The 25872-nt window shown below is 38.0% G+C and overlaps 1 protein-coding gene across 6 annotated transcripts in view; it reads left to right on the top strand.

Moving 5' to 3' along the window:
* The window catches only part of ST7 (suppression of tumorigenicity 7), a 254688-nt gene that overhangs the window by 39533 nt on the left and 189283 nt on the right, over positions 1 to 25872 (top strand). The window contains exon 1 of one of the 6 annotated variants that reach the window (XM_030857627.3): positions 12423 to 12843. The exons of the other annotated variants lie outside the window; for them this stretch is intronic. Within the exon in view, the coding sequence (XP_030713487.1) occupies positions 12822 to 12843 (22 nt within the window). The 5' untranslated portion in view covers positions 12423 to 12821. Of the gene's footprint in view, positions 1 to 12422; positions 12844 to 25872 lie in introns of those variants that run through there. 6 annotated transcript variants of the gene reach the window in all.

The raw sequence follows: 25872 nt of genomic DNA, 5'->3' as shown, positions 1-25872 counted from the left end.
CTGAGGGCCACCTGTTTCTGCAAGCTAACAGTGTTTTTTTTAAAAAAATATTTTAAGTAGTTTAAAAAAATCAAAAGAAGAAAAATATTTCATGATACATGAAAATGATGAGAAATCCAGTTTCACAGTCTAAAAATAAAGTTTTATTGGAATATAGCTACATATACTCATTTGTTTATGTGTTGTTTATGGTTACTTTTGCACTATAATGGCAGAATTGAGTAGTTGTGAGAGAGACTGGATGGTCCCACAGAATCTAAAATATTTACTGTTTAGTCCTTTGTAGAAAGAGTGCCGGCCCCTGTACACATCAGTATTATTTTATGTTTTGGAGTACCATGGAAATTTGTGGCTTTCTTTGCTTACCAAAAACTCTAGCTGAATGCTACTACATTTCTTGAAGGATTCTCCACTGTTTTTTTGCCTCAGGGACAACCCACAGTAGTCCATTCATGACTGTTTTTCATGACTTCCTTTGCTTATTTTCCCGTGGTTCCTTTTGCCAGCCAGGTGAACAGACCAAAACCACACAGGAAGGTCTGTGGTTTTTCTAAAGAAGCTTTCTACAGAAGGATATGTTTGGCTTGGGTACCTCTCTGTTGTAGAAACCTGGATTTTGCTTGTGATCTTTCCACTAGAACTTTGATTCAAATATATATAAAATAACCCTCACTTTCAAAGTGTAAAATTAACAAACATTTATTGTTAGATTCATATTTGTGGGCAGAAAATCTTAATCTTTCATGTTTTTACCAGACATTTTAATAATGTTAGTTATGTTTTTCATGACTCTTAATTTTACATCAAGGTTAGTTGATGGTTATTCTTTTTCATTGATTAGCCTTAAACATTTAAGCCAATGTCTCATTTTACAGTAATCTTTTTTAAAAAAATTTATTTATTTTTGGCTGTGTTGGGTCTTCATTGCTGTCCGCAGGCTTTCTCTAGTTGCAGCGAGCGGAGGCTACTCTTTGTTGCAGTGCCCGGGCTTCTCATTGCGGTGGGTTCTCTCGTTGTGGAGCATGGGCTCTAGGCGCGCGGGCTTCAGTAGTTGCAGCACGCAGGCTCAGTAGTTGTGGCTCCCGGGCTCTAGAGCACAGGCTCAGTAGTTGTGGTGCACGGGCTTAGTTGCTTCGCAGTATGTGGGATCTTCCTGGACCAGGGATCGAACACGTGTCCCCTGCAATGGCAGGCAGATTTTTAACCACTGTGCCACCAGGGAAGCCCTACAGTAATCTTTTGATAGAATAAAAACATCAGTGGTATTCCACTTCTTATAAAAGTTATTTCCCCCCTCTCTCCATCTGTGTTTACTTGATGTCAGTTCTCTTGGGGCTCGTGTAAGAAACGAGTGGCCCTGCTACTTTATAAGAGGTCTGCGTTTTACAGCTACTGAGAGCTTTGGATTCTGCCACCGTTCTTTTCCAGCATAGCAAACAGGTGTTGTCTATCTAGAAATAACCTGAAGGTTTCGAGGTATGGAGAGCTCACTCATGGGAGGAGATGGGCCCATGCTGTTAGAATCTTCTTCAGTCAGAGAACTCATTTTGCAGTGGAGTCTTCTCACATTATGGAATAGGCCATGTGGTAATCGTGCAGCTCAGTAAGCAAAACCAGTGAAGGATGACAGAACATGAAAAGGAAATACTGAGGTGGATGCAGGCTGGAGTGGGTGGTGAGAAGCATGGGTGAGCATCAACTTGTTAGGTAACCTTTGTTCTGACTTAGAGTAAAAGGAAGTTTGGATGAAGCATACCGTTAAGGCATTTTGACATAACTGACTTGTTGGTGAGGAGGGTGAGAATAGAGACTGGAGGGAAAACCCCATATTATCATTTCTGGAGTAACAGGGTAAGCATTTTTAATCCAGTCCTGAGCTTGGGGTTTTAAAATGTGCAATAAAGTGAGTTATTGTATGGGTTGGAAATACAATGTAAGATACTATGGTAAAATTATGGTAGGGCTTCCCTGGTGGTGCAGTGGTTGAGGGTCCGCCTGCCGATGCAGGGGACACGGGTTCGCGCCCCGGTCCGGGAAGATCCCACATGCCATGGAGTGGCTGGGCCCATGAGCCATGGCCGCTGAGCCTGCGCGTCCGGAGCCTGTGCTCCGCAACGGCAGAGGCCACAACAGTGAGAGGCCCGCGTACCGTGAAAAACACACAAAACAACAACAGCAACAACAAAAATTATGGTAAATGGTTTTATGGTACATTCTCCTTTTCTGAGGGGGGTAAAGGGCTATGGACTCCCACACCAAGAACTACTCCAGATAGGAAAGCCATGGCGGACAAAGAGAGGAGATGTGTGTCTCAGTCTGAGCTGTCATCTCCAGAAAACTTGGCGCTCCCTGTCCAGGCTGTCTCAGTCATGTTTTGGAAGGAGGGGTCACCTTCAGAAACTTTATTGCTGGCACCCAGGCCTTGTTGTCCTAAGAGGTATGACCCACCAGGGCATGAACTCTCCAGTAGGCTTGGCCTCCAACAGTTATTTCTGTTGTGTTTCATGAATGTTTGTATTTGTCTGTTCACCCCTAGGCTGAGTTACTGGGGCCTGTTTAGGGAGGAACAGTGCCTGAACAGTTGGAAGAGTCAGCCATTCAGCGTGAATGCACTGGATTTGGACAATACCTGCTGGCTCCCTGGCTTCCCACCCTTGAGGTGGAGCTGTTCCCAAAGCCCTGTCAGCATGGAGGAGGGGATGCTGTGGGCTGGAGTAGGAGGAAGAGCTCCCTGGCGGGAGTTACTTGAGTTTTCTCATCCAGCTGTAATTGGTTTAAAGTAGAATCCTGTATCATTGGATTTGAACTGGATTTTAGGGGTCATCCAGTTCAACCTCCTCATTTTGCCCATTGGGAATAGACACCTGTGAGGGTTCCAGGACTTATCCCAGACCAGAGAGGTAATGAGTGGCAGTGTAGAGGCTAGACCCCAGGCCTGCTGATTCAGTAACTATGCTTCTTCCGGCTTGGACTGTGAAGGGGTAAATTGTAGCATGAATCTGGGATACGATTTGGGGGTACAGCATGGGCTGCTCCTGAGTCAGTAAGTTACACTTAGGACAGTGGTCCCTGGGCTGTAGGCTGGAACAGGTGACCTGCAAAGGACCTCTGACTCCCATGACTTGTAAGTACATTTTGGAGAGTGCTGTGATGTGATTGTTTCCATGTCCGAGGAGTGCGTCTAGGCATACTAGTGAGTCTCCTTTGCCAGGGGTGAGATGAGGCAAGAGAAGATTCCTGGGGAGGAAGGCAGGGGCGTCTAGTCGAAGGTGCTGTCCTCCTGAGTGAGCTTTGAAGGTGCAGTCAGAGGAACCTGCTCAGACTCTTTAGAGGCCAGACAAGTAGTATCTACTGTGACATTTGGAAACTGAAAAGTAGAGAGGGAGGGACATAGTGGTTGCTAGGAGTGTGCAGGTAGTACATAGTACAGGTCCTTTTATGGTTATAGCTTTCTGCACTTGAGTACTTATTTCTGCCTAACTGGCTAATGCAGCTCTCATTTTAAGCTATCACAATGACTGTACGCCTTATCCCTTTCATTTCTGGTTGTCTGTTTAATTTTTCTGCATGTTGGAATTGAAGATGGACTATAAAAAGATAATTTTTATAAATTCTGAATTTTTATTAATACATGGTTTATTAGAATATCTGGCAAACTGCAGGGTTGGAAAGGATGAACCTAGTTTTTGGAAACAGTTTTTCTTGTTCTGCTTCCATTTATTGATCACCTACTCTATGGAGGTAGTGTGTGTAGTCGTTAAGCACAAGGACTCTGAACGACGCTACTTGGGTTAAAACCTGGCTCTGTTATGTATAGTGTGTGACCTCAGTTAAGTTACATACCCTCCATGCCTCAGTTTCCTCACTTATAAAATGAAGATAATACCTCACAGGGTTGTTATGAGGGTTAAGTACGTTATTAATATATGAGTTAGAACAGTGCCTGGTCCACATTAAGTGCTGTTTACATATTAGCTGTTATCACATCCCAGGCATTGATCTAGGCCCTTTGTCACTTAACTTATGAGGCAATTGAAGTCAAGAGAGATTTAAAAACTTGCTTAAGATCATCCAGCTAAGCAGTGGCTAAGCTGTGGCTTAAACCTTCTCTGTCTGACACAGGGCCTGGCTCTCAACCACTCTGCTGGCTTTCTGAGGTGTGGCAAATCACTTAACTGTATTGTAGGTTTTATAGCTATCTATCCATCTATCCATCTATCTTCTACTTTCTAATTTGGATTTTTCATTATGTTCTCATTTTGTTAATAAAATGCATTTCCTTAAAATATCTGTGACTTAAGAGTTATAAATAAAATATAAAAGATAAAAATAAAACAGTTGCTCTTACAATAATGCTGCTCAAATAATTAAAGAACTTTAAAAATCCATGCTAACAGTACTAAATTGTGAAAGGCTTAAAACGTCATTTCATGTGACATCTGATGATGGCTCAGTGTTGTCACACACATTTAAGTTGCGTGGAAATTAAGACTGTTATTATTAGGCATTTTAAACATACCATTTTAAAACAATCATGGCATTAATGTTTTAACCATTTGCACATTTTAATTACCAGGTAGAAAGTATATCAAATTTTTATAGCCCATGGAAGGCTCCCCAGCCAGTACCCTAGATTGAGACAAAGAGAATTAAAGCTCGAGAAGTGAGACAAGGCTGCTTAGCAACAATGACAGGTGAGGTTGATGGGAATTAACAGCTTTTGACTGTTAGCAGAATGGCAGTGTAATGGGATCTGCTTATGGTAATGAAGCCTTGACTAGATGGCTGAATGTAATGATGCTTCCTCATTTATTTCATAAAATTATCGATGATATTGAGCCCAGAATGTTTAGATTTCTGTACTATTTATACTTTTGATATTATATTGAAAATTAGAATCATATTGTATAGTATTGTCAACTTTGTAAATTATCTCATGGAGAAATTTATTCAATGGAAAGGAAAGTAGCAAAGTAAAAGCAAAACAAAACATCCTGCTACTCCAGTAAAACCACTCAAAACACCAATGCCTTATCTTTCTCAAAGTAGCTGCAGTTTAAGGGAGCATTAATATGTCTCTAAATTGGAAATTGTCCAACTGTTCAGGTTGCTGGAAAAAAAGAAAGCCGATAAAAAATTAAAAAATTTATTTATATCTTGTCTTTGGGCAAGGTCTAAAGAATTGTTGTATCAAGATGGAGTAACCATTCTTAAGGTTTCTTTAGCCAGGACACACTCAAGATCAAAACAATTGACAATGAAGGAAAAGATGGCTCAATGCATGTGACAATGTGACATTAAAGATTACATCAGATGCAGTCTGTCTCAGGAATGACCATATGTCCTTTCCATCTGATGTCTGTTTCAGGACTCAGACAAATGAGTTAAAGGTTTTAGATATGCTTTAAAGGATAGTTCTTTCATCACCTGTATTAGGTTTATTTACAAATCAAATGTTTCAAATTGATCACATGTACATACTATCAAAGGAATGAACATAATGACGATATTTTTCCTAAAAATTTGGATGCTGATTCATTTCAGGTTATGTGGGTTTGTAACCCTGAGTACTAGGATGAAGTATAGATATCTTGGTTTTTTTTTTGTGGTACGCGGGCCTCTCACTGTTGTGGCCTCTCCCGGCTCCGGACGCGCAGCCTCAGCGGCCATGGCTCACGGGCCCAGCCGCTCCGTGGCATGTGGGATCTTCCCGGACTGGGACATGAACCCGTGTCCCCTGCATCGGCAGGCAGACTCTCAACCACTGCGCCACCAGGGAAGCCGTCTTGTGTTCTTTTCACTTAAAGAAAGAAGAGAATTTATTTTTTCCCTAGTTTTAAACTAATACTACAGGAATGAAATGGGAAGAAATAATAGTTCTTTTCTAAGAAAGACTTTTCTAAGGATGGCTTTAAAAGAACAGGCAAAGGAGAGCAGAGCCATGACCGTTGCAGCTTGAATCGAGATAAGCAGAAGTGTGTGTGCTCAATGTCACATGGCAGGAGGCTTTCCCCAGAGTGGTTTGCCTGTCCAGGGAGCTGTTTCATTTTGTGTCTGATAGGGTTTTACTTTGGAAAATACCCGGTTCCCTGCCTGTTGCTTCATTATGGATTATACAGGTAAAATTAAATTTAAAATATTTTCCAGCCATGTAGAATTACTTAAAATATACTGTTTTGAATTAGTATTTTAAAAAGTACATTGGTTATGTTTGTAAATAGTGTGTTTTAAAAATTATTATGCATGAATTTATTCCTGAGTATGTATGAATTTGTTGTATACAAATTGTGATTAATTTAGGATAAATACTTAAGGGAATTTCTCAGACATACCCTTGTTGTTTCTTCTATTTCAGTTTGGGTCCTACTCAAACAGACTTAAAATAAACTGCAACCCATATTTAATCCACATTTCTACCCTCTGGGCCAGAATGTTTAGAATACAAATATCTGAGTTCAGATTATGCCACAGAGAGAATAAAATAATATATACAGTCTACAGAGATTGTAAAACGTTTTTGCCATTGTGTTGATTTTCTTGTGCATGTGTGTGGCCTGATCTTTTAGATGCGGTTGACGTAGTGAAGTGAATTGGAGAATTTCAGTTTTTATCCTAAATTTTCTGAGTGTAACTGACCTCTTCCTTTTTTAAACTGCTTAGTCTTGTTCTCAGTTTCTAGTTTCACTGAGTGGTAAGTTGGTACAAGAATAAAGTTAAGGTGAAGTTAACAAAGGGCAGTGTTTCTTGATGATTAAGTGGGGGCTTTCTTTAGATTGGACGGGGTGAAGGTGGGGTTGGGAGGTAAGGTGGTGGTAAGGAGATATGGACGTGGATCTTTGCCCAAAACTTGTGCAGGTAATTCAAAATTATACTACCGTACATTCGAACTTTTGGGTAACAGTGACACTGTTTTCTGACAGATTCATCTTAAACTAAACAACAAAGAAGATTTTTCCACCAGGGCAGGGACCTACTTTCCATACCCCGAATAATGACAAAATCCCAGTGTGTGTTTAAATTAGGCATTATTTACATGTTCTTTGTAAATGATCCCTTTTGATCTATGGATGGATCTTTGGCAAGATAGCTAATTATGGTGAGAAAATTAATTTTTTTGTGAAGTTGTTAATAAAATGCCATTTTTAGGCACTAGCTATGTAAAGGACTTTTGTGGTAAATGTGTTTTGAAGCTAAAACATTTAAAAGTAATTAATTATCCCAAATACCCAAATATGTTTTTTCTGTAAATCCTTATTTCCTATTTTAGAGTTCCTTTAAATCAAATAGCATAGTAGTATCTCTTTCTCTCCTTCTCTCTCGCTCCCTCTGGATTTTGAATTTCTTTTCCTTATAACATTAGTGTACCAGAATTTCATTCCAGGGCTCTGAAATAGAATATAATTACCTGTTAGAAGGCTCACTGTATGTGTGATACTATGTTGAAGCAGAAAGGGCTACATTTGATAGACATATACAAAGAAATCAAATTTCTATAATCCTACCAGGGAGCTTTACTATGAGTTTGTTTTTAATTATATATTTGTACCTTTTTTCCAAAGAACAGAATCATTGATTTTTTTTTCATTTTTCTATAGTTTATGTATTGCCATTAAAACACTTCTTTGTTGTTTTTAAAGTAATACTTTATAAATGCATAGGTGGTATTTTAAAATACACACAACTTTAACATGCTAAATGCACATCAAGAGGAATAGTAAGAAAATAAAGCTTTAATGTGAACAAAGGATACAGCTCCAGAGAAATTCCAGATATGACACTTTTAAAATTAGGTCTTGTATGTACTCTGAAGAGAATATGTGGTTTAAGTTCTTACCAAACTAATAGAGATAACATTTATTAAGCTAGTTGTCTGATGTGGTAGGAAGCTATTTTGAGTATTGTCTTCTGTGGTGATTTTTATAAACATTTACATATTTGCAAGTATAGGTATATTTAGTCTATTAAACTTTGAAGAAAAGAACACACATATTTTCAGTTCACGGAAGAGTGAATTCTTTTGCATTAGAAAAGAGAATTTATTTCAGTTCAGCACAACCACTTTTGTACTAATGACAGCATCATAGCACTAAAGGGGATATCTTCCAGTAGAAAACTGAGTCTTGAATATTCAAGAATAGATGTATTTTATTTTGTTTTTCTGGAAAGCTTTCCCCCATGTGGTTTCCATGTTACCCATGTAGTTTCCTCTCAGTTTTTTCAGGTCTTTGTTGAAATGTCATCCTTTTAGGGTGACATTATCTGACAGTTTTACCTAAAATAACCCTCCCATTCAATCACTCCTCGTTAATTCCTCTTATTTTTCTTTATAACACGTACAACCACTTGATATATTACGTATTTATTTGTCCATCTCACCCTCTAGAACATAAGCTCCAAAGAGGAGAGAGTTTGTTCATGGCTGTATCCCTAGAGTGCAGAACAGTAGGCTTTCAGGAAATAGTTGTTGAGTCAATTTATGAATGGGGTTTCTTCTAAAAATTACTATTGACTTACTTTAAGATTGTCACTATTATCTTTCTTTATCAGCAACATTCTAATTTAACAATAATTATTTTGACCGCTAAATTATTTTGAATATTGATCTCTTCTTTCTTTGCTAATTTTATCCTGAAATTCACAGTACTCGCTTTACTAATGGAAGGGCAGGGTCACAGGCAGGCAGGGCCGCAGGCATGCGTAATTAGACATAATTGATAACCCAGAGATCACTTTGGTTTTGGAATGTATTATGTGATTTTTTTTGAAGGGGTGTGGAGGACATCAATCAGTTTTATCTTCCTTCATTTTCTTTCATTATGTTTTCCTTAGGCAGGCCATTAATATTTGTCTTCATTTTCTCAGCTCATGCCAGCTGCCCAGAGGAAAGAATGGGAGCAAACTAAAATTTTGGCATCTGTTTTGTCAAAGATGGGTCTTTAGCCATATGGATCCCAACCTTCTGAAGTGTTTAGAAATACCTCAGGCATCCAGAGGGTATAGAAACCTTAATAGGAGTCAGAGGTTGTCATATGTGTCCAGATTGCTGGCAAGTGAGACCTAATGTGTTTTTATATATATATAAATTTATTTATTTAATTAATTTAATTTTTGGCTGCATCGGGTCTTCGTTGCTGGGCGCGGGCTTTCTCTAGTGCGGCGAGCAGCAGCTGCTCTTCGTTGTGGTGCGCGGGCCTCTCATTGCGGTGGCTTCTCTTGTTGCGGAGCATGGGCTCTAGGCATGCAGGCTTCAGTAGTTGTGGCATGTAGGCTCAGTAGTTGTGGCGCACGGGCTTAGTTGCTCCGTGGCATGTGAGATCTTCCTGGACCAGGGCTCGAACCCATGTCCCCTGCATTGGCAGGGGGATTCTTAACCACTGCGCTACCAGGGAAGCCCAGAGACCTAACGTTTTTAACATACTGATCCTGCTATAGTTATCTAAAAAGTAGACGTCTTGAAAAATATTGCAGCCTTTAACTTACTCTTAGAAATCTGTGCCAAGAAATAAGTATAGGCACTCAGAAAAATGTATTTATGTATGCATATATACACCCTCACATATAGGCTGAAGAAAGAGCTACATCAGTGAGTCAGCAAGAAGTTGTCGCATATAGACTATGGCCTCTGGTGGGAAGTACCCGTTGTCACTCGGTATCTGTGGCGGATTGGTTTCAGGACTGCCCTCACCCCCAAATCCACGGATGCTCAAATCCCTTATATAAAATCGTGTAGTATTTACATATAACCTACATGCATATTTTAAATCATCTCGAGATTACTTATAATACCTAATATGATATAAATGCTATGTAAGTTGTTGTAAATACAGTGTAAATGCTATGTCAATAGTGTGCATCAAATTCAAGTTTTGCATCTGGAACTTTCTGGAATTTTTTTTACCGACTATTTTGATCCACAGTTGGTTGAATCCATAGATGTGGAACCAGTGGATATGGAGGACTAACTATATCTCTACCCAGGAATCATTTTCTCATCCTACTTTTCCTTTTGCCTTTCTGATGGCCACATCCACCCCCATTTGTGTGACTATTCATGTGCAACATCTGGGATGCAATTTGAAATAGATCTTATGTTAAGATACTATTCTGGTTTCAACCCTTTTGAAGTGTATTGCCCTTGCCCATTTCCTGCAGTTGTGTCTCAACACTGTTATTGATACAGGCATACCTCATTTTATTGAGCTTTCTTTTATTGCTCTTTGCAGAAATTGCATCTTTTTACAAATTGAAAGTTTGTGGCAACCCTGCTTCAAGCAGGTCTATCAGCACCATTTTTCCAACAGATTTGCTCACTCTGTGTCTCTGTCTCACATTTTGGTAATTCTCAACATATTTCAAACTTTTTCATTATTGTTACATTTGTTTTGATGGTGACCTGCGATCAGTGATCTTTGGTGTTACTACTACAACTCGCTGAAGGCTCAGATGATGGTTAGCAATAAAGTATTTTAAAATTAACATTTTTTTTTTTTAGGCATAGTGCTGTGGCACTTAATAGACTACGGTACAGTGTAAACATAACTTGTGTATGCACTGGGAAACCAAAAAAGTTGTGTGGCTTGCTTTATTGTGATGGTGTGGATCCGAACCCACAGTATCTCTGAGGTATGCCTGTGCTCTCCACTGGTTGTTGACCTGGACCACTTATTTTTGCGAGGGATGCATTTTTCTTAAGTTTTGCAATTTTCAGTTTAGTCCTTTCTGTCATTTTTAGTTTTTTTGGTGACCCTTCTCTTTTAAGAATTTTCTTCTCCATATTTTCAGTTGATTTCTATTTTCCTTTCATTTTAGTGGAATTCTTAAAATATAATTTTGGTAATTATTTTTTTATTTTTCAAGAGGCATTATAGAAGAGTAGTTAAGAGTCTATGTGTTGGAACCAGACTGCCTGGGCTTGAATCCCAGCTCATCATTTAGTAAGCAGTGTGACCACTGTCTATCAAATGTGGATAACCCTACCTTGTAGGGTTTTTATGAAGATTACATAAGCTGATACACGTGAAGTTCCCAAAATAATACCTGACACATAGTAAACATTTAGTAAATATTAGTTATTATTATCTTAGCTACAACAAAGTATTTATTCTTATGTATAATCTTTGCAATTTCTTCATAATGGTTCAGCATTTTCAGTAAGATAAAGGTCCAATTACCTTGAATAAATTATGCACATCCATACAATGGAATATTGTGTAACCATTTAAAGATGAGATAGATCTACATATACTGACCAGAGAGTTATTAATGATATTTTTTAGATGGTAATTTGCAGTTCCACAATCATATAAGAATTTAATGTTTAAAAACTGTGTTATATAAAGACATGTCTTTGTAAACTTTAGAAAATATTGGAAAAAGTATATACCTTAGATGAATGGATGGAAAAGAAACTTGAGCTTTTGAACTTCCTATTTTATATGATTTTAAAAGTGGGATTATTGAAAAAACATACTTTTTATGCATTTCAATATTTAAAAAATATTAGAACAAAGCTTTCTTTGCTTGTGTTGGATAGACATTCTAATTAAAGTCTATGCACTTATAGCTTTTAGAAAAAACAGATTTCTAAGAGTAAAGGTAATGCAGGTAATGAGTCAAGAGACAAAATAATAATATCTTCTTTGTGTTGATGGATGAAGAATAATTATGCCCACTTGCACACAGGTGTACACTGGTGTGTGCACACGGCGTTAACATGACTGCGTTACTTGGGAGAAATGACAGAAATTCTCACGAGGTAAAATGAAGAAAAATAAGGCAAAAGAGACGGGATAGGAGAAATATGTGTACATACATATATTCCTAGAGTATAGAGTGGTGGTTTTCACATTTGAATAATAGTTGCAAAATAAATAATAATGTATTCACTAACATTTGAGTGCTCACTGGGTGTTAAGCAGTGTTCTAAGTGCTTATAGTATTATTTTACTGTTACATTTGCTTGTGAATTTATATGCCCAGAAAGTGTGTGGAATAGTTTACATATTTTCACATATTTGTGGTTGAGTGTACAACCCCTGCTCTGTTAGTCTACCACAAGCCTACTGAAAAAACAGTGAGCTCTGAAGTTATTTTAAAAGGTAGGTTATTTTTCTCATTTCTGATATTCTTAATTCCCTTGAAAAGTTCTACTTGCTGCCTAAAACCAAGAACTCTGATTTGCATATCTTTGTGGTTGGTTGCTATAAAGCCAATATTTAAATTTCTTTGAGGTCTCTTTTAGTGCCTGGTATCACAGGATGAAGATCTTGTCAGGAGGGTGAATATATATGTGGCTCTTGGTCTTGTGCATTTTGGGACGAAGGAATTCCCCTTTGAATTGCCTGCTCCCCTGAAGCCCCTGGAGCCTCTGGCTCAAGCAGCGCAGTCGGTCTGTGCAGTGTCTCTGACGTCACCAGTGTATGCATAAGCCCTGCTATTGTCTTACTGCTATAACAGGGCTGGGGATTGCAGTATCCGCTGTTGCTGCTGATCCCAGTCTTGCCCCTGCTGCTACCTAGTCCTGCCTCCCTGCATCCCAGAAGAGCCACGTCGGCCTGCCTTTCCGTGTTGGATTTTCCAAAACAGCTCTTCGGTTTTTGGTGCTGTAGGAGACCTTGCTTTTCAATCACACGGGAGAACACTGAAGCTTGTAAGAGGAGAATCTGGCAGCTGGACACAGCTTGGACTGCATTGTCTGTCTTCATGACCTCTGCTGTGTAGCAGCTCATCTCTCCACTCTCACACGTACACTCTCCTCGATTTTTCTTCCTTCCTTTTTTTCCTTTCTTCTAATCTTTTAAAAGCAGCCTCTGGAGCCAGCCATGTTTGGCACTGAATCTTCATGTAAGTAAATGGATCTCACTTTGCTGTTTAGAAATCTGTTTGCTGTCATGGTTTCATTGGCTTGGAGTTCATATCACTTTGCCTTAGGTCATTAACAGCTTTTGTATTTTGGCTCTAATTACAAAGAAATTGGTCCCAGGGAAGGGACTCCCCCTTATCTGGGTTATTCATCCTTAAGGCCAGGGATGTCAGTGTGGTCAAAACCAGGCCTCCAAGAGGGAGGGGAGGAAGACAGGAATCCGGGCAGCCTCCCCAGAACGTGTTAATTGATGGGATCAAGTCTGTCACTGATCTATTGTTGTGGGTTCTATAATGGTCCTTAAACCCTAAAATAGATACTGGAGGATCTGAGGTGATAATGTTTATTAAAAAGGAAAAAAGGGCTTACATTTTTTATCTAAAAGGAGAATGGGGGTATCATTATATCCTCTTCTTCCATATTTTTACAGAAACATAGGAGTAGATATTATATGTAGATTTAAAGAATGAGAAATAAGCTTTATTTTTAAAGATGGATTTTTTTTTAATCCTCAGTGGCTTCAATTTTGATATGCTGGCTAGTGCCACAGTCCAGCAGCATTGTATCTGTCTTAAAACTTATACAATGAAATTGCTTTGGTGCAGAGCAGGCCCTGCACAAGGGGCTGGGCTGGATGGCACTTGTAGACAGCTAAAACGGGTATTTGAAAAATGATGACCAGCCTAAGTAATGAGGATTATTTAATGCTGGATGTAGAATAGTATAACTTGTCGATGCAGTTATACAGGCTCTGCAGACTGTTTTGTCATTATCCATAAGCAAAGGTGACAGTTAAGAATTTCTAAAGAGACTCAACCTGCTGACCTAGAACATTAAACATTGGCAAGACACTGTCTTTGTGGGGAGAGGGGGTTAGGGTAGGAATTTAGGAAACACATTTCTTATGAATATGTAATCCAACCTTTTCTTTCTGATCTCAGGTGATCAGTGTGACTGTTTGTGCATAGCTGATGATTATTCCAGAATAGTAGTATTTCAAGAGAGCTAATAATCTTCAGTTCTTTTGTTCTTGATTGGCTTTTTTAAAGGGTGGATTATTTTTGTTGGTTTACCCAGAGGCTTCCCATTTCTGAAATTACCACACTGCATTATCAACGTCAAGATAGAATAACAATGAGATGTAATGTCCCACTCAGCATGTGACAATTTTATTTTCTAATAATTTAAAAATGTTTTTTGAATTCACTTAATGATACATTTGGAATTATTGTCACCCAAGAAATAGAAACAGATTATTTAGTGGCAAAGACCTTCCAGTTTCATTTCAGTCATGGAATTTTGTTTATGTAGGAACCTAGGTATAGATAGAAATATTTATCTACTAAAGGAAAATTAGTCTTATTACTTTGTTTAGCTGAAAATGCAAGTTGAAACTCAGTGTGGGACTCTTTGGGTTCTTGGCATAGGGACTCTAACATTGTGTGGCCAGGTTTACCAAGCAGACATGTTGACTTTCTTGATCATTAAACCTGATCTTTTGATAATATCACACGTGTGCTATGTGCTATGTTTGAAAACTGCTGGTTGCTTTTGGTCTCCATAGCTACCAAATTACTGCACAGGTAGAATACCATTCAGAAGACAGAACATCATCATGTAGGTTTTGGGCATTTTTTGACTTTACTGAGTATTAAATTTTGTTTCCTGCTTGTCCCTAGAAGACCATAGATAGATTTGTACTGTCAGTGATTGTAAAGTGTTGAGAATGGACTGCTTTCTTTAGATAAGGAGATTCCTTAAATCTGTACTCAGAGTTAAGACAATTGTATTTTCTTTGTGTTTTGAGGCATAGCTTTTCTAGACCTATAATGTCCATCTTTTGGAGGCTATTTTATAGGCTGAGCCTATCTATATTTGGAATATTCTGAAAAATAGTCACATTAAAAGTTCTAATTAGTTCAGAAGGGATCTTCCGAACCACCTAGGATATTCTTACTAAACTTTTACAATAAATACTTGTTTAGCCATCTACTCGATGTACAGTGCTGTGCTAGATGCTGGAAAGGTCTGTTTTTTTTTCTAACATGGTCTGATTTCATGATTCTTATCCTTGATTTCTGGTTACAGTACCTTACTTGTATTGGATGCTTTTACTTTTTAAATTGAGGTATGGTTTACATACGATAAAATGCGTAAGTCAAGGTGTGTAGCTCATTGAATTTTTGCCTATGTTTACACTTATGGAACCACTACCCAGTTTGAGATACAGAACATTTCTGTTACTCCAGAAAGTTTCCTTGTGATGACCCTTCCCAGTCAATTTTACTTCTCCTCCTCACCAAAAGGTAATCACTATTCTGAATTCTTTTGACATAGTCACTTGTACATGGCTCTTTAAAATTTTCTTTCTCTCCTCCTTGCTCTTTGCTCATAAGAGAAGGAAATGTCGGGCTTCCCTGGTGGCGCAGTGGTTGAGAGTCCGCCTGCCGATGCAGGGGACACGGGTTCATGCCCTGGTCCGGGAAGATCCCGCATGCCGCGGAGCGGCTGGGCCCGTGAGCCATGGCCGCTGAGCCTGCGCGTCCGGAGCCTGTGCTCCGCAACGGGAGAGGCTACAACAGTGAGAGGCCTGCGTACCGCAAAAAAAATAAAAAATAAAAAAAGAGAAGGAAATGTCAATAGAAATGTCCATGTCTTCACTTTCAAGTACTGGATTGATTAAGTTGACTTTTTGTTTCAGACCTTTGAAGTCAGGAATTTGAGGTAACCTGGGTATCACATTATAACATGTTTTGTCTCACTGAAAATAGTATTGCTTAATTTAAATGCCAAAAAAGCACCCACCTCTTCCATACACACACACACACACATACATACACAAAAGAGCCTTAAAAGTGACAAAAAATTTACCTGGAAGAGTAGACCCTTGTTTAACAAAGTTAAAACTTACATAGTTATGGCAACAAAATTAATAAATGCTTTGTCTGACCTCATTTCAGTGAATACCTTCTTTTCTTAAAAATTTTATTTATTTATTTATTTAGGCTGTGTTGGGTATTTGTTGTTGCATGCGGGCTTTCTTTAGTTGCGGCGAGCGGGGGCTACTCTTCATTGCAGTGTGTGGGTTTCTCACTGTGGTGGCTTCTCTTGTTGCAGAGCATGGGCTCTAGGTGTGCAGGTTGCAGTAGTTGTGGCACTTGGGCTCAGTAGTTGTGGCTCGTGGGCTCTACAGTGCAGGCTCAGTAGTTGTGGCACACGGTCTTAGTTGCTCCACAGCATGTGGGATCTTCCTGGACCAGGGCTTGAACCCATGTCCCCTACACTGGCAGGCGGATTCTTAACCACTGTGCCACCAGGGAAGGCCCAGTGAATATCTGCTTAATTCACTTTAGTGAATAACTCCAACAGTGCCAGTCACATTTTTTCTCACTTAGTGTATCTGAATCTCCCATAGTTGTGTAAATTGGGCACAATCTGTTTTCAGCCCACTTTTAAATGGAAGTGTTTTATGTTATGTGTAGATTAATCATTAGTACAAAGCAGGAAGTATAGCTTCTGTAACTCTGTTACCATCTTGATATATTTCACCGAGCTTTTCCTTTACTGAAATTTCCCATGTCTAAAAATGGGAGTAGTAAGTCTGCTGTTAATCTGCTTTGAGGAAATGCAATTTTAGTCTGTGATCAAAATAATTTAGGTTTAAGAAGAAAGTACTAAAATTAAGTTTTGGGAGGGGAGTGGTCCTTAAAATGCATATTTTAGGTACTTGACTTAATGATAGTTCATATTTTAAAATTGATAAATTGAATTCTATAAAACTTAAAAATTTTTCATTTCCTCTTAAAATTTTATAAATGGAGAAAAAGTTCATCTTTTCTTTTTGTGGAGTAAGGAACACTGGTTTTGTACTGCATCCTTCCTCATAAAGCCAGTTATTCTCCAAAGAGTAAATACTTCAAGTACATGGGCATTTATTCAATTAGCGTTTATCTAGCTTGGTCCTCCTCCTGTTTCCCCTCCTATGTTTAACTTTTTCAGGCCTCAAGGGTACCATTTAACATGTGCTGTGGTGGGAATTGTGCCCTGGTCTAACAAATTAATGTGTCTTCCAAAGCACCTACCTTATTAGTCCAGTGAAGAGAGCAACATCTTACCTTTTCAGAAAGTGTGCCCTTGGGGCAAATAGTGTCATTCAATCCCTCCTCTCAACATTTTGTTATAGTTGTGATATATTAGAAAGAACATCTAGTGTTATCTCGAAAGGGAGAAAGAAATCACCAAAGTCCGAACAGAGCAGTAGTATTTTGTGAGCTTAGTGGTGATGGGGAAATGGTGGACCTGTGTGTCAGAGTGTCAGTTCTCTTTAGCTCTGGTGTGGCTGGCCCACAAGTCTTCCCTGCCATTCTCTGCATGCCCACATCACCTTCAGTAGGCAGCTAGATGCTGGAAAGCATTTGGGGTGTGGGTGATGCCCCATGCAGTTTTCTTTGATGGGCACCAAAAGTGCAGCTTTTTTTTTTTTTAAATAAATTTATTTATTTGTCTGTGTTGGGTCTTTGTTGCTGCACGCAAACTTTCTCTAGTTGCAGTGAGCAGGGGCTACTCTTCGTTGTGGTGCGCAGACCTCTTCCTGCAGTGGCTCCTCTTGTTGCGGAGCACGGGCTCTAGGCACGTGGGCTTCGCAGTTGTGGCATGCGGGCTCAGGCTCAGTAGTTGTGGCTCATGGGCTCTAGAGCACAGGCTCAGTAGTTGTGGTGCACGGGCTTAGTTGCTCTGCGGCATGTGGGATCTTCCCAGACTAGGGCTGGAACCTGTGTCCCTTGCTTTGGCAGGCAGATTCTTTTTTTTTATTTTAAAGAGTGTGCTTTTTTTTGTTTGTTTGTTTGCTGCGTTGGGTCTTCGTTGCTGTGTGCGGGCTTTCTCTAGCTGAGGGCAAGCGGGGGCTACTCTTCGTTGCGGTGCGCGGGCTTCTCATCGCAGTGGCTTCTCTTGTTGCAGAGCATGGGCTCTAGGTGCATGGGCTTCATTAGTTGCGGCACGCGGGCTCAGTAGTTGTGGCTCATAGGCTCTAGAGCACAGGGTCAGTAGTTGTGGCTCACGGGCTTAGTTGCTCCGTGGCATGTGGGATCTTCCTAGACCAGGGCTCGAACCCTTGTCCTCTGCGTTGGCAGGCGGATTTTTACTGCGCCACCAGGGAAGCTCTGGCAGGCAGATTCTTAACCACTGTGCCACCAGGGACGTCCCAACAGCTGTTGCTTTTTATTTTCATTACTGATGAATGCATTAATTTGGAACTGACAGCTTCTCAGTTTTAATAGTGAGTATGGTACCATGTTTCTAAGAACAATGTAATTATCTCAAATTTTGAGCCATTATGTGGGAGATAGTAAAATGAATATACCCTAGCAATATTAGGTCACCAAGAAACTGTATAATTAAATGGGCATCTCTTTGATAGAGAAATAAATGAGTCCCACTCCGTTTTTATGTGCATTTCAGGGCCATTCTTGACAACCAATCATACGTGAGATTAAACTTAGGTCTATTGTTTTGGTGTAATTTTTGTGAGTTGGTTGAGATGTTAACAGCAACTGTGGTCATTCAAAAAATGGCGTTTCACACCTGGACTATTTTGCAATATAAGCCCTAGTTCTTGTTAAATAATTGTATGAGACTGCTGTTTTTGCTGTCATATGTATGTTTGACATTTTAGTACTATATCTCCCCTGCTTTATTAGTTTTTGTCATATGAAACTAGGTAATTTAGAAACAGCCATTTTCCTTTCCTACGTTTTTAATCTGGCTGTTAGTATTTAGCTGTATTGAATTTTAGATGCTTTCATCTTACTTAAAATACAAATACTTAAATATACACCCAAAAACTTACCTCTAATTCTGCACTCAGAACATTGAATAAAAGAAAAAATATTATTACATGACTTTAGATAAATAGAAACCACAGACTGCTAAAGTCACAAATAAGGAAAAATAATTATAGATCACTGGGATTTACACTGGGACATGGTCATACAGGAGGCTGGGAAGTTAAAGCTCATATAACACTTTTGACTTATCTTACTATATTATTGTCTTTTCTTTCCTTTTGACAATGTGAGTTCTGATGTGAAATTTCCTCTTGGGTTTCTTGCCTGTTAACAGTTGACATCATAATTTTTAGTATCAAGGGAATATTTTAAACTAAATAAAGATAGGAATTTTTTTACTTCTGGGTATATACTAATTCTACTAGTACAGAAATGGAATAAAAATACCCAGTGGTTATTTTAAAATTCTCAGATTATTTATTTTCACTTGAGTATTAGTTTCCCTAATTGTTAGTTTGGTTTGTTCAGCAGAAATTACACATGAGTTTTCAGTGATCTGTTGTTTTCATTGTCACAATGGACCAGATTTATATCCTGTATAAACCGTGGGGAGTCTATGGGGAAAAATTACCATATATGGAAACTTTCCTTATAGAATCCCCATGGAGTTACACAGGATGTGAATAGAATTGTTATGGATTCTGAGTTGCAAAAGTCACTGACAATGTGTATTTTGAACATTAATAGTAGTTATCACATTAAATTATGTTCAAATACTATTACATTTTCAATACAAAACCATATGGAACACAAGAATATGAATTGTATGGTCATTTTAAAATTGTTTTACAAAGCGTATTTATATCCCACCATTTTTTTCCTAATAAGTGTAAAACATTCATTAACACACTTATTAGTGTGTCTTTAATTAGAAAATGCCAGTTTTGAATTATTTAAAAGTCCTGTAATGTAGTCACATTTGCTGTGCTGGAGTAGTAAATTGTAATATTTTCTCTATAGAGATTTTGCTTTTATTAATAATGGATTCAGATAATTGTGAACTGAAGGACCAAGATATAGTTTAATACATGTTGTAGAAATGGCAGCAACCACGTGCCAGATACAGTGACTAAGTGCAGAGACTCTGGTGCTTGATCGCCTGGATGCAAATAACGGCTTTACCACATTCTGCCAGGGTTTGGCCATCTACCATCTAAGCTCTTGGGGCCCAAAATGTGGCTGATCCAATGACCTCTTGATGTTAGGGGAATCTGCCTTTTTGGGCCAGGACATCTGCATCAGGGTAACGCTTATCAAGGGTCACTGTGGAGATTAGACTCTGGCAGTGCGAAAGACTGGCTGAGGAAAGGGAAATCTCACTTCCTAAGACTGGGTGGAAGTTCCATCACGGGGATCTTTGAAGGGACCCCGTAGGAGATTTGAAGGGAGGAGACAACATGAAACTGATGAAATAGGTCAGGGTTGGCAAATGCCCAGCATATTTCTCACTACTGGTCATCCCTGTGGCAGACATCACTAACTGGTCACAGCACTTTTGTAGAATTGCCTTAAGTCATAAAGGGTTGAAATGTTTTCCTCTTAAAACACTTATCTGTGCAAGTGTTTTCCACATTAGTGTGAACAATAGTCACATGAATAAATATTTAAATAAACTTGAAAACAATTATTGAACTAAGAAAAAAAATTAGGAATCTTAAGTGTTCCAGTAATATCCCTTTTTATATAAAATAAACATACCATTCTGTGTTACATTGTGATTCTCAGTAATATCAAAATAATTCAGAGCTGCTTCTCGTTTTTTTTTTTTTTTTTAAATTTTTTTTTTCTTTATTTTTTTGGCCGCGTCGGGTCTTAGTTGTGGCATGTGGGATCTTTTGTTGCATCGTGCAGGCTTCTCTCTAGTTGTGGTGCTCGGGCTTCTCTCTCTAGTTGTGGCGTGCGGGTTTTCTCTCTCTAGTTGTGTCACGCGGTTAGTTGCCCCATGGCATGTGGGATCTTAGTTCCCCGACCAGGGATCGAACCGGCGTCCCCTGCATTGAAAGATGGATTCTTTACCACTGGACCACCAGGGAAGTCCCCGCTACTCTCTTTTGAATGAACTTTACACCAATTGAAGACATATCCCCAGAGTGTAGCAGCATACCTAACATATACACTAAGCACTCATTCTTTGAAATTTGAATCTGCTGTGGCTTAATGTAATATTGAAAATATGATGTGTGGGCTTTATAGGGGATTGATACTCAGTTTAATTAAATTTTCCAGGCTAAGGAGTTTATCACACATAACTGGCACATATCAGAAATATGTCAGTGGACAACTCTTACCTGTCACCCTTCAGGCAGGAGTAGGTGACAATATGGACTTTTATTATTAAGCCCAAATTTGTTAGAGGTAAACTGCCATTTACTGATACTTTGCTATGTACTGTTAACTTGACTACATCTCATCTAAGTTCACTTATCATTTTTTTAAGATATTTAAATAAAAATAACGAGGAATTGTAATCATCAGTTCATTTACAGCATGAAAACTGAGAATTGTTTCTTTGCCCATCCTGATGTAATTTTAGGAATGAGAAAAATTATGCTCCATTTCTTTGTGAGAATTTCAGACTAAGACTCAGGCTTATTGGCATGCTTTGGGGAACAGTGAGTCTGCTTGGGATGCGTACCGATTAGGAAACTGCAGTGACTCCATTAGCGTATTGTTTACTACTTCCTTTATCCACGGCTACTTCTAGAACACCTGGGCTTAGCGGGAGGCTTTGGTAGGGTTTGGCCTGGTGATAGTCCACGCATGGGCTTGACTCAAGTCTGGAATTTCTTACCTGAAACTTTCCTAGATTTGTTTTAGTATAATGGTGTTTCAGTTGTCTATTGCTATATAACAAACTACCCCAAAATATAGTAACTTAAAATAAGCATTTATTATTATATTTCACAGTTCTGCAGATTGACTGATTGACTGGAACCACTGGTGGTTCTTATGTAGGGTCTCTAATGTGGTTGCAGTCAGATATCTTCTGGGCTGCAGTCATCTAAAGGCTCATCTGAGCTGGAGGGCCAGGATAGCTCTCCCACATGGATATCAGTTGAGGCTGGCTGTTGACCTGAGGCTCAGCTGAGGTTGTAGGCAGCAATGCCTATTCTTGGTTTCTCTATGAGGTTCAAGCTTCTCAAATCATGGTGCTGGGTTCTCAGAGGAAGCATCCTGTGCCATAGCATCCAAGAGACCCAGGAGGAAGCAGCAAGGTTCCTTATGACCTGGTCTTGGAAGTCTTAGAAGTCACTTCCACCATATTATATTGGCCAAGCAAGTCACTAAGATGAGCCTAGATTCAAAGGGCAGGGAATTGGATTCCTCTTGGTGAGGCAGTGGCAAGAGTGCATTGTAGAAGAGCAAGTAGAATGGAAAATATCTTAGTGGTCATCTTTGGAAAATACACTTTGTCACAAGTTGTTTCCAAGCTCTACTCCGTGAAGTCTGGTGCTTCAGGGTTTTGTAAATCAGGGGTCTGCAAACTTTTTCTGTAAAGAGCCAGATAGTGAATATTTTAAACTTGTGGCCCATTCAGTCTCTTTTGCAGCTACTCAACTCTGCCATTGTAGCACAAAAGCAGCCAGAGACAAATGAGTGTGGCTGTGTTCCAAGAAACCTTTATTTATGGATGTGGAAATTCGGATTTTATATAATTTTCACATGTCAAAAAATATTCTTCTTCTTTTGTTGTTTTTTTTCAACTCTTTTAAAATGTAAAAAAAATTCTTAGATCAAGGGCCATACAAAACCAGATGGTAGGCAGACTTTAGCCCATGCGCCTTAGTTTGCTGACCCCTGCTCTTAATATTTGATTTGAATTTCATTTTTAATTGCTAAAAAACCTAAAAGAACAACAGATACATTCATATATTAAAAATAACTAATTTTGATATGTGGGGAACTACTGATAGATGAACTTAGGTTCTCATTGGTTGATGTTATTATTAAATATTATAAATTTGAACTTATAAATGTATGTCAGTTTTACATATTGGGCTCTGGCATAATATTCTGTTTGAGAAAAGGTTGTGTTAAAAATGACTGAAAAAAATAGAACAAAGAAACAAAATCACAGGACATTTGAAGGCTTAATTTCTAGTCTGTTCTCACAATAACACTAGGTAAGACAGACTATGGAGAACTTCTGTTTGATTCAATTTCACAGATATTTATGGAATGGAGAGGAATAGCATGTGATAAGAGTTAAGAGGGCAAAAAGCTTTCAAAAAGTTTAAAGTTCAACTGGATATGGGGGGTGAGGCAGTGAGAGGAGAACAGAGAGGGTTATGATATTAAAACGATATGTTTCTCTTTCAGTTAAAGCAGTGTAAATGAGATTATTTTTGACACAGGTACCCATAAATCAAAGAAAAAATTGGATGTCATTGGAATTGGCATTATATAATAGGCAGAATATGACAAGGGAAGCCAACTTTTTCTTTAAATAATTTTATTGGAGAGCAATATACATATGATAAAATTATCCATTTTTAAAAGTATATCCATTTAAATGTACAGTTTGATGAATTTTGGCAAATGTGTACCTATGTGTAACCATCATTATCAGCACAATCAAAATATAGAACATATCCGTCACCCCACAAAATTACCTTGTGCCAGTTTGCAGTGAATCTCCATGTTTCTAGAATTTCATATAAATGGGATCATACAATGTATACTTGTTTCATTCAGCATAATGTTTTCAGTCATGTTGTTGTGGCTAGTCGTAGTTCATTTCTTTTTTATTACTGAGTAGTAGAGAAAATGCATAGTTGGCTCAGCCATTTGCCTGTTGATACTGAGTTGTTTCCTGTTTTTGGTTCTTATGAACAAAGCTGATGTAATTACTCATGTTTAATTCTCTGTGTGGACATATGTTGTAATTTTTCTTGGGTAAGACCTCAATTGTTGAGAAATTGCCAAGTTGTTTTCCGAAATGGTTATATTTTTTTGCATTCCCATCAGCAATGTGTGGGAGTTCAGTTGCTTTATATCTTGTCAGCACTTGATGTTGTCAGTCTCTTTAATTTTAGCTAATCTAATGAGTGTGTAGTGGTATATTGTGATTTTAACTTACACTTCCCTCATCAGCAAAGATGTTGAACATCTTTTCACGTGCTTATTGACCATTGGTATATCTTCACTGATGAAGTGTCTGTTCAAATACTTTGACTTATAATTGAATTTTAAGAGTTCTTCATATATTTTGATACGATCTTTTTAAAGACATATGTCTTGATAATATTTTCTTATAGTCTGTAGCTTTTTGTTTTCTTAATGATGTTACATTTTTAATTTTCATAAAATACAGTTTTTCAGTGTCTTGTGTCCTATGTAAATTTTTTTCCTAACCTAAGGTCAGAAAGGTTTTTCTCCCAAACGTTTTATATGTTTTGCTTCTATGTGTACTATGATCCATTTTCAGTAAATTTTTGTGTATAGTGTGGGGTAATGATGGACATTTATTTTTTTTCCGCCAAAATTCAGTTGTTCCAGCACCATTTCTTGAAAAGACAATCCTTTCCCCATTGAATTGGCAACTTTATCAAAAATCAGTTGTCTCTCTATTTTATTCCAGAGATCTCTATGTTTATCCTTAGACCATGGTATTATAGTCTTGATTGCTACAGATTTATGATTCCTTTTGAAATCAAGTAGTGTAAGCACTCCAGTTCTGTTCTTTTTCAAAATTGTTTTGGCTATACTTGATTCTTTCATACCCATAGAAATTTTAAAATTTGCTTGTCAATTTCTACAAAAAGTCCTACTGGTATTTTGATTGAGAGTGTTTAATCTATAAAGCAGTTTGGGGGGAGTTGATGGTTTAACAATTTTGAGTCTTCCAATTCATGAACATGGTATATCCATCCTTTCATTTAAGTCTTCTTTAGTTTCTCTCAGCAATGGTAAAATGAGTTATGAAATTAAAAGAATAGTTGGGGTTTCTTTTTTTCACTGATAAAAGAATACTTATCTAGAGTAGAGTAACTTACCTCACCCACTGAATATTTGTTTCTAGGGAAAGTATAGTAAAATGTAAAAGTTGGTGGTATTAGTAAAATCTCATTAATTCAAATTTGGAAGACTTGCTTGAACTTGTGAAAAGTCTTAAATAGCCTGAAAAATGAGACTTTACTAAACATGTTGTCATGTAGAAGTCTTTGGGGAGATATATTTTAACAAATAGATAAGCAGAGTTTGTATGTTTATGTAAAATGCTGTTTTTACAGCACTTAAAACATTTGCTCTCTCAACATGATAAACTACTTCTTTCTTCCTCTTGTTTGTTATCTTAGGAAATCACTTTCTTATATTTTAGAAGTAAATTTACTACAGTTTTTTACCTAAATATTCACATTTCTTTAATTAGAAGGATCTGAACTTACAAATTTTTATATTTAGAAACAGGATCCCTCTTCTTATGAAACTGGTCCTATAGTCCTACTGGGTTACCAGCCTTTTTAAGAGTCTATTAAATCTATTGATCCTTATGATTTCAAGAGATTTTAAGACAACCTCTCTCTAAAAATACATTCAGGATGGCATTTGTCACCTTTAAAAGTTAAATTGAATTTGAATTGACTTTATTTTTTTAAGAATGTTTTCTAATTATTTGACACTAGTTGTGATAATTTCCAAAGTTTTCAAACTTCATGAAGCCAGATTTGATAGAGATTGAATTGACCTGACATAGCATATTATGTATATGCATTATAAATATGAATCAGTAAACATTTATCTAATGCCTAAAGCAACTAACATCAAATCCCCCCACCCTTGTTTTAAGAAGCTTATAAAACAGCAGTCCTGTAATAACCCCCAGGTAACTAACGTAGTCTTTTGAAAACTATGGGGATGAATATACTTAATGGATTATGAGTTCATCTGTACTGACTTTCTCACCCTTTTTCTGAGTTGGTTCCAGGTAGCCCTACTATATTAGGTATTTTTGGTGTAAGTATATAGCACAATGCTTCAGAACCTGGGAGTTGAGACAGACAGACAAGGGGGCCTAGTTTTACTCAGTAGCTGTGAGCATCTTATCTCAGCCTTAGTTTGTTCATCTGTAAAATGGATATAATAGGTAACCTCATGAGATTCTTATAATTCTTAAGTGAAATAGGTAGGTAGGGGGACAAGCCCTTAATGGCACATAAGCAA

Source organism: Globicephala melas, chromosome 9 (genome assembly GCF_963455315.2).
Source record: "Globicephala melas chromosome 9, mGloMel1.2, whole genome shotgun sequence".
NCBI classification, from domain to species: domain Eukaryota; kingdom Metazoa; phylum Chordata; class Mammalia; order Artiodactyla; family Delphinidae; genus Globicephala; species Globicephala melas.
The sequence above is the reverse complement of the archived record's forward strand: the minus strand, read 5'-3'. Positions and strand labels throughout refer to the sequence as shown.